Below are 10,107 nucleotides of genomic sequence, written 5' to 3'. Positions count from 1 at the left end.
GTTATATCACTGCCTGCTTTGGCAAACATATTACAAACAGAGGACTGAGACTACTATTTCAGAGTGAGAAAAGATTAACTAGAACAAATCACTGAATATACAGCATTTGGGTAATTAAGATGCAGTATGCAAATACCTTTACTTTGCCAAGTAATCTGCTATTGCAGAAAAAAAGTTTTTCTGTATACTCTGTGTCTTATTTAAAATATACAGAGGTCCCAAGAAGTGCACTCCACCTCTCAAAAGACTTTTATAGACGTGACACAAGCTAGACACATTAACAAAAATGGAACGAATAGGCCAAAAGGCTTCCATAAATGGAAAATATACTCAGCTACAACAGCTAATTATCCCATTCTACACCAAGGGGGGGGGGGGAAAAAGGGCATTTATTATTTTTAACTCTTCAAAACACAAAAAGCACTTTGGAACAGTGATGTTAGTACAGATGCAGTTAAGCCCCACCCTAAGCGATCAAAACAAAACCTTAAATTCTATAGTCAGTCTTACAAAAAGCACTGTAAGGAATCAGCCTTGAAGACTGGTCCCCAGTTAACATTTCAAGTCCTAAACTGAATTTCCTGGTCATACAGTCCTGGCCATACAGTCCTGATTGGCTTTCCTGAAGCACCTGGGAAATGGGTCTGACAGTGAAACATCAGAGTAACAAAAGCTCCCAGTAAGAACCTTATAAAATTGACTCTGCTTTCTCACATCATTATTATATCGGTTTTGGCAACCATATCGAGCGGTGATAAGTATGGGAGTGGCTGCATATTCCCTTCACTAATTCCTTTTGAAGCAGACCTTTTGAACAAAAATAAGCTTCACTAGATATGGTTACATTAGACACTCCTTTAATTTTCTTCAAACAGATGAGTTCATCTCCTCAGCTTCCTCCTCTGAAGTACATAGAAAAAAAATGCAGTTTACAGGGCCAAATCTTTGTGGAACCCAACTCCAGACTGATACTCTGAAACATCTTTGAGTTTTTCTCCGTTGCCCCATTTAATTTTGTAAACTATTCCTCCAGTATCCAGTTACCTTTTAAAATACAGTCTAACAGATTAGCACAGAGGCTCTAGTGGAAATACACACTGCAAACTTCACTGACTCAGGTTACCCACCATCTGAAAAGCTCATTTAGTAAAATGCAGAACTGTTATTCAGAACGGAAAACCTCAGACCAAGGTTACTTTTCTTCGCAACTGCCAAATGTAAAGAGCATGCGCTACAGAAATGCAAGAGTAAACTCAGGTCAGAATCAAAAGTTGAAACATAATTTTGAACAGTTTTTTAAAATCAACTGAAAATGTCTACGCATCACAAATTATGTATGCTTACCCCCCCCTTCAACTAGAAAGTTATTTCTCAAAGGAAAATATTTTAACTCAACAAGCCCTGAATTTGCAATTACTTGTTTATATAGTATCAGCTATTTAAATGTTGCACTCTGCTCACAATAATTCATAATACACGTTACTTTATTCCCTTTTTGCATTTTGTATTATATGTTATATGAAGACAACATAGCTGCAAATTGAAGATGTTTAATCAAAGCAAGAAATAGGATGAAAGTAATGTTACCTTTCATATCCAATCTTGAAACAGTTCTGAGAAGGTATGTTCTGAAGTCTTTTCCAGAGGAGCTCTAATGCTAGCTGTACATTGCATCAAATTCTACATATTATTAACTAATATTTTAATATTAATATAAATATAGTATTAAAGTTTATTTGCACTTTAAAGTACCAAAACACCTATTGTTTCTACAGGATGTTAGTTAGTTAAGGAATCTGCTGCCATCTAGTGAGCACATATATTCTACTTTTAATTAAAAGCATTTTATAATGCCAGATTTTAAAAAATATATAGAACTACCATTAATTTCAGTCAACTCCTTATTAACCAGAGTAATGAGGTGCTGAGACAAACTACAGTGAAAAACCTAGGCAGCAGGCTACAAGCTGAGGAGAACCGTGAAGACGCGTAACCGCACGGAGCCAGGCTGAACCGAGCCTTCTCTTTTCCAGGCTGTCTCAGCTCTCAGCCTCTCCTCGTACGGAAGGATGCTCCAGTCCCTAAATCACCTCTGCAGCCTTCTGCTGGACTTGTCTCCACCTTTTTTGTACTGAGGAGCCCAGAGTTAGACGCAATACTCCAGGTATCTACTCCTCCACATTCTATTTCTTAGTTTACACACGGTCACATACAGCACTACTCAACTTTATAGCTTTCAAAATATAAACTCAACTTTTTTTTTTTTTTTCTCCCAGTTTTCGGCTTTAGAACTTCTATTTAAGCACAGATGTATTAAATCTTACCAAAACATAAACTCCCGGGGAAGAAAAACCTCCACAATTTTACAGTCATAGCTTTTTCTACAAAATTCCCAGCCTTCTGTAAGATAGCAACATTCTTTGCAAAAAGTCATTTTGTTTTCAGTAAACCATAAACACCACAAATGCATCATCACCAACAGCAACACCAGCCCATTCTCAAGATTCAGCTGAAAAAACAAACAGAACTAGAGCAGGCTTTGAGATGTTAGGGGAAAAAAAAAAAAAAAAAAACAAAAACACACACCCAAACCAAAACCAAAAAACCAACGACCAACACCACAGAGTACTTTGACTTGTTTCCAGACATCGACAGCATCATACCAGTACCTACAGGCAACTATGGATTGAAATGGATGGTATAGCACTTCAGGCAAATGCCTGTTACAAGAACAAAGACTTAGCAGCTCCTGCATATCAAAATGATGACAAGTTTAAAAGGACTTCCAGCCATCAACTTGTAATAATTTTGGAGGAAGCAAATGAGAGTAGAAACATCAAACAGTTGGTGGACAAGTCTGGTCAGTTGAAGGTACACCTCTCCAGGACTTGTGGCCTTTAAAAGACAATAGCTCAAGTACTTGTGAAGGATGCCCCAAACTACGGCATCTCAATGGAAAAATGTTGTGCCTGATCTACACTGTATCACAAAAATAAGAGGCTTTGGATTCTTCTTCCATCAGAGGAGTTCACATCATTTCTAGCCCTCACTTGCCTTAAATCACTTTGGCAATCTGATAAGGAAGTGTAAAAAAAAAAAAAAAATAAAAAATCCAGCATTCCCTGGATAGGATGATTCAACATGTTACTGTTATTCCACTAGGTAAATCTAGTACTTTAACTAATAGAGGCATTCTTCATGGTGGCTCTCAAACACCTTTAGTTCCCAGCCTAGAACCCACTAACTAGAAAATCTCCAAGGAATAGCATACTAAGAGCGGTGCTTATTACAAAGCCTGACAAAAGATGCCAGCTTTTGTGATCTAAAGTCAAAGTTTCCACTTTTACAAGCGTTATTGCTGAAACAGCTAAAACCATCACACTAGTCTTTAAAGCTGAAACAGGTTACACTTAAAAACACAGGCTATTTGACACGCTGAAAAGGGCTCGTAAATGGCTTTCTTCGTATGACAAATTCCCTATGTAAATCAAGCATCCATGAATGCTCATGTGAAAGTCAACTATTCAGAATTCCTTTAAGTATCAGCATCCTTTATAATTAGCTTTCCCGTGGATGCAGCAAGTTTTATTTGCAAGGGCTATTGTCAGACACTTTTTAGTGCTCTGGACACCAAGCGCGGAAGCAGTAACCAGATATAAGGTGCTAATACACATCCATATCTAAAGATATTTGCCTATTTATTTAAGTAAAACTTTAAATTGAGATTTCACACTTTAGTTTTAAATGTTGATAGTACTCACAGAAAGAAGTAACCATGAACATACACCCAGATATGAAAAGACTTTTCACCATATGGAGATACTAAAATAGACGTAATTGCCCTCTACCGGATCCAAGTCAGAAGTACTTAAGCATCTTCTCAACTTACAGGATACTAGCAACAGCTGAAAAAAAAAAACAACGGTTCTTTGGTTTTTAGAAAACAAGCGTCTATGTATAGACGCAATCAATCTTATCCCTAATGACAGACATCCTGAGTAACAGACTGGCCAGCAGAGAGGCAATCATGAAACCCCTTCCTAATTGTTTGTTATACTCTGGAGAAGAAAAATACCTGCAGTACAGTTAAATCTTACCTATTCTTCACAGACTACACCTGAATTCAAGGTGCGCCATTTAGATATCAAATATTTCAGAAGCATTAGCCAACCAAATATTCTGACAGAATTTTGTAACAGCCTTACTGCTGACCACAAGCTATTGAACATTCTTCCCCAAAATTCTTTAACTGAACACTCGGGTATACACAGAACATGGAATAAACATCTAAATATAGGTCATAAACTGATTCAAAACTTTAACAAGTTGACACACGGCAGACAGAGCTAACCAGTTAGAGAAAATCACTTACCAAATGCTAAAAATAAACTCCTCGCTGCTCCAACACCTGCACACTAGTACACAACATTTAATAAAACCATACAGAAGTTTAAGGAAAGTCTTAGACTGGAAAGGTATTCCTACCTATCTGAGCTGCTACACAGCTGTACATGCCACTAGACTCATTCTTAGCGCCCTCTGAAATTCAGCTCACCACCTTGCTACATCAAGAAAATTCAGTGCTCTGTATTCCACTTCGATTCTGCTTTCTTCAGCCCCTTCTGGTGTATCAGCTGACTTCCAGCCTTTTTTACTGCCTAAAAGGCAGTAAGCAAAATATTTACCTGTCAAGAAAGAGGATTTACTAGCCTTGTGTTCTTGAACAAAATGCTTCTCCCCCCACCAAGTCCGTCTAAAGAATGAGATATGGTCAAAGTTTTAAATGAACACAGAACTAACTACTTTTTCAAACCCTAAGAGCCCTGTTCATGAATTCTCAAGCCAGCACACAAACACTTACCATAGCCAGAATGATTTGAGAAAAGTACGTATAATATAACACAAGACTTAGGACAGCACATAAACTTGGACATAGACTTGTAAAGTTTCAGATGCATGTCAATCCAGATTAATACCAACATTTCATGGAAAATTGCAATTTGGGTCTCCGACTGCCTTTCATGCAAAAGGCTATTAGTAGGAGGAAAAATTGTCAGTTACCATGAAAAGATGGAACACAAGCTAACCCAGGAAAGGTAACAGTGAAAAGGCAGGTGAGAATTTTTCCTGAAGTTCTATTTTGAAGCAATAATAAAACAGCCACCAGCTTCAGTCATACTGACATTACAAGCTTCAATTCTTTTAATACTGCACAGCAAAACAGCAGTTTCTAAATATAACAACTGAAAAACGACATGCAAAGAAAAAGCAGCATACTGGATTTAACTTTAAATTTCAACCTTATTGAGACACTAAGAACACCACCTACGAGTACAAAACAACTTTGATTAAAAATCTTTCTCAAAAATCCCTTTAAATAGCAGTACTTCCAACATACAGCTCTGCCGAAGACATGGAATTCACCTGTTACAAGAGATCAGCTCCTCCCTTCTCCTAGCCTCCTGCTCCCCCAAACTTTTCCATTGCTTCACTCTTTCAGCTACAGATCCAATAAATGCAACTACAGTCCTAACACTAATAATATTGATTTCATCTCATATTCCCAGAAGATTGATTACAAAACCTGGAAATTATCTATGCACCAGCTATTTTATCCTATCCAGTTTTACATTTAACAAACTCGCACTTTTTCCACAAATGTGAAAGCAAGAAAAACATCAGGTGGAAATACACTTAGTTTAGTCAAAGACTCTTTGCTCTCATTTCAGCCAGACTGTGCCTAAAAAAAAAAAAAAATTAAAAAAACAAAAATCAGCGAAGTCACATCACTATGTACTTTAGAACAGTAAAATAAATGCACAAATTTGGCATTTAGCATTCTGCCCCACATACACCAGCAGTGATCTGCAGACACCAAAATCACAGTATTTTTAAGTAAAACCGTAATGCTTCTTTGGCTACAGAGTACGTTGAGTCTTTCAGGTTTTTTAACTGTTCTAATTTATTCCCTTCAGTGATAAAGATCTCACTAACTTCTGGCCCACCTCAAAACATATTTTCAGTGGGCCCTGTTCACATCAGCTATGCATCATGACATATGTAATCCTCGAAACACAAATCCATGGCTTTTCTACGTTAGAACAGGAAATGAAATCACTACTCTCTTAATGGGAACATGTGTCATGGAATCTGCAACAAATACATAAACATTTTCTCATTCGGAAACAAAATTTTGTCTTCACTGCTTTAAAACATCCCTATTTCACATTCATCTCCAGAAAAAAGGCATCAAGAATTGGATGTTTTTTTCCTCCTCTGAATTTCTTACCAGACCAGAAGAGAAAATGTTGAATATTCACACTTTGGTTTGGTCATGCACTCTTCAATTATTTAGCTTCATCTGATTTAATTGGTTTTCCAAACTAGCTGCTAGATACCCTAGCTAATAAATTGGACATGTGCAGGTAAACTAATTTGCTGAAGGAAGACAAGACAGAATGAAAACAATCAGCACAACAAAAGTAAATGTTAAAGCCTTTTAGTGATAAATCCATAGAAAGGCCTACTTAAAACACACTGCACACTTAAAGAAAAGACACTTTTTACCCTACCAGTAGCATTGGCTGTAGAGGACTAAGACCATCTTAAACACATTTTAAAAATTCAACTCAGCAAAAGTTTGTATTAATAGTCTAATGATTCTGCTCATCAAAAATGCTGCCAACCTGAACTAAAGAAATCTCCGACGCTATTGATTCAGAAGAGACCAGAGAGCAAATCTCTAAAGCAAGAATACCTTGTGACTAGGTAACAGAAGGTACATGAAGTGAGATTTCTGATAAACTGAGAGGTTCCTAAAAATGAAACATATAAAACAAAACCCTTCCCTCTTCTTCTAAAGCCAGAATTATTTTAAAAGAGCCGAACGTGGACCAAACTATTTTTAAGCGGTAACTTAGATGCCTATTACCATATTTCAACAGGAAACATTGCTGTGGACATTTGAATTTTTAACCAGCAAATTTGATTCATCTATCAGAAATTATGCAAATTAAACCAGACTTTCTTTTAACAAAGCAAGTACCAGCCCCCCCCCAGCCTTTTAAATGGTTTCATAATTTTAAAGGAAACTGATACTCAAGCTTAAATATTTTAACATTTATTTCAATAAGCTATGTGGAAGCTTGTTTTTTGCATAAACAAAAGACACACGTTTTAGTCACCTGGCTAAATTAGTACTACTTTTGCTGCAACTTATTAAACCTTTAGCTTTATGCCAGTAGCTCTATGAAAATTTTTAATTCGGTGCAAGACAAGAGCCAGAACAAAATCAGCACAGTCTAGGAGAGAGGGATATAAAACCACCTGAAATACTTAGCACCACTGAATGAATCGCCTGAACATGCACCCTCAAAACAAGAGGATTTTCTTTAGGTCATAGCACACCTAAAAAAAATTTATAGAAATAAATGAGGTTTTAAGAATGATCATAACACGAGCATGAAAAGTTCCCATGCAAAAGGAATAAAGACAGTAAGATGGACAGTAAGATACTGATGCTAGAGAAGACACAGAAAAATGAATATATGGCATGTTCTATGGCAACATGAGCCTCTCTCATTCAAACAAAGACAATGCCTAAAAGGCCTTTCACTTTAAATATTCCATTATACTTAGAAATACAGTTTAGCCTGTGGAATTTGCTGCCACATGAACCAATTAAAAAAGCTCAGCAAAATTCCAGAGGAAAAACTGGATATTTACTTTGGATAGTATTAAAAGCCTTAGGAGGAAAAATTAACAAAAACAGGTGCTGGCAAGGATATAAAGAGAAATCCTTCAGGGCAGAAGATAACCACTAACTAGTGGGAAATGAGATTTTTTTTTTTTTTTTGTAAGCAAGTTATTTGAGAAAGAGCTTTTATTACGTTTCTTATACTTTCCTGACTGAAACAACAGTCATGATTAAAGACAGAATACTGGACTAGACAGCACAATATTCTAATTCAATATTACAACATAGTTTAGGTTTTCAATCTTTAAAGAGTTTCTTTTCATAATGCAAGAAGTTACCAGAAGACAGACTATTCAAAATAGCAAGCTTTTAGCCAACAGAATATCATAACAGAAAACTTTTAGGAAGCCAGAAAAAGCCTTTTAATACTTAAAGTGTCATATACCAGTTTTGTGGGAAAACAAATCTACACACACACTTTAAGTTATATGGTAATTCATAAAAATATGAATAGCTATACTTACCTACTACTAGCCCACACTCAGAACAAATCATATCACCAGCTCTGTAATCCTCTACTAAAATGGAATCTGGATGATTTGGGCAAGTCACTCGCGGAAGTACATCCAAACTAAGAAAAAAATTAGAAGGATTAATTACTTTTAATCAAGTAGGCTGCATATCCAAGCATATAAGAGTTCCTTGCTGAAAGAACACTTTAATGATACAGAGGTTACAGTGACTTGAATGACAGAATATTAACCTAAACACCTGAACTTCACCTTTTATTTAAATGCTGTAACACTACATTTGAAAAATCAAGACCTCAGGTCACGTTAAATTCCAAATTTTTTGTGATGTATCTTGTACCAAAAATACTTCAAATTAAAACATACAAAAAAAATCTGAATAACACTCTTGATTAAGTGTTGCCTAACTCACAGCCTGTCACTAAATGAAGTTCCCCAAGAAGTTAGAGGTAATTGCTTCATTCCAAATGAGCGTTCTCACCCGTTCTAATCGGATCAATACTGCTCACCAGGTCCTTCATTCAGGAAGGAGTGCACACACAACATAATTTTTTTTTAAAATAGCTGAATCTACCACTGTTTTATTATTTTCAAGTATTTGAAGAAAAAGTCCCATTTTAAATTAGGCAACTCATTAATTGTGAGATCTTAACAAAAAACCAATCAGCTCATGAAAGGGATTATGTGACAACTGCTGCTGATAACAGATCTGCTCTCTGAGAGCACCCACACATCTTCAAGAGTTACAGCAGATATAAAAAAACTTCCTATAAAGCATTAGCACTATTTGACACAACAGCTTTTAGCTACTGGCTAGAATAATAACCAAACTTTTTACAGCAAATACCTCATTCAAGCTACTAGAGACTGTTCAGCAATTCTGTTAAAACCAATCAACTCAAAATTGGAATAATAAATATTTACAGCCGGGGTCTGTATATTCAACAAAGCCATTTTGCTCAAGCTAAAAAGCAGAGGGTATGGAAGTTGATGACAAAAAGTTTGTCATGAGTACCCACCAACTTCAACCTGATTGTGCTAAAAAATAACTTCTAATCCTTTCAACTGTAGAAAATATCCTATTAAAAGTTAGATTAATCCTCCCTTTCCCACTAGTCCATTATTTCAGCCTAATCTATACGTTCCCTCTTTTTACTTTTTATATATTTCTGATAAGTCAAGAGTTTAAAAAAATCCTCCCAAACATGTAAATCCAGCAACTGTTCAGAAAAATATCTAAGGCTCAAAACCAAAATTGAAAATCAACATCACTACTAACCATAAAGCCTCCAGAAAGAACAGGTACACACAAGATCTTCAGATGTAAATTATGTTCAAAATACTACATAAAAGCTCTCTAAACTCCTTCCCTTCTCACTACTCCCAGCCAGCAGTTTCACATGACAAAACTGTTGACAAAGCGTGTGCAATCATCTGACATTTGGCATTACGCAAAAGGCAAGCGACGCAGTAAGCAAAAGAAAAAACAAAATCTATATCCAGAAGCCTGAAAGAATACTAACAAGTGATTGGTTTCAGACTTTACCCTCATGGAACGTTATAAAAATTAGTCTTCCTGTCCCAATTTTAACTCGTTTTTCTAAACATCCGTGCTGCACTCCTTCTAACACACAGGTTCAATGTACCAAGTCAACTACACCGAAGGCAAACGCGTGGCACGTGTGTAAAGGTCCATCTCAGCAAATAGCTCCCGAGCTGCAATAAGACTTACTTAGGAAACACTCCCTAGACCCTAGGACAGGTTTAGCAGGATTAACAGTCACTCCGCAGTCTGCTCCATGCGCCTTCCTTCATTCCCGACTTGACATAAAAAAGCCAAAACCAAAACTCGATACATCTCCAGGGGAAAGAAAAAGAAAA

The 10,107-nt window shown here is 36.4% G+C and overlaps 1 protein-coding gene across 5 annotated transcripts in view; it reads right to left on the bottom strand.

The window, feature by feature from the left end:
* GTF2B (general transcription factor IIB) overlaps positions 1-10,051 on the bottom strand; it is a 24,933-nt gene extending 14,882 nt beyond the window's left edge. Inside the window, exons 1-4 of one of the 5 annotated variants that reach the window (XR_004841493.1) lie at positions 9,959-10,051; positions 8,221-8,327; positions 4,373-4,685; positions 3,762-3,905 (exon numbers count right to left, since the gene is read on the bottom strand). Coding sequence is in view for 4 of the 5 variants with exons in the window: in XM_035890641.1 (XP_035746534.1) it covers positions 3,762-3,813 (52 nt within the window). In the remaining variant the exon portion in view is untranslated. Of the gene's footprint in view, positions 1-1,587; positions 1,710-3,761; positions 3,906-4,372; positions 4,686-8,220; positions 8,328-9,958 lie in introns of those variants that run through there. The other 4 variants (XM_035890641.1, XM_035890643.1, XM_035890644.1 and 1 more) reach the window with 4 other exon arrangements.
* Between the last annotated feature and the right edge of the window lie 56 nt (positions 10,052-10,107).

This window comes from Egretta garzetta, unplaced genomic scaffold (genome assembly GCF_000687185.1).
Source record: "Egretta garzetta isolate BGI_Z169 unplaced genomic scaffold, ASM68718v1 scaffold43, whole genome shotgun sequence".
In the NCBI taxonomy this organism is placed as follows: Eukaryota; Metazoa; Chordata; class Aves; order Pelecaniformes; family Ardeidae; genus Egretta; species Egretta garzetta.
Note: the sequence above shows the minus strand (reverse complement) of the source record. Positions and strands in the feature narration are given on the sequence as shown.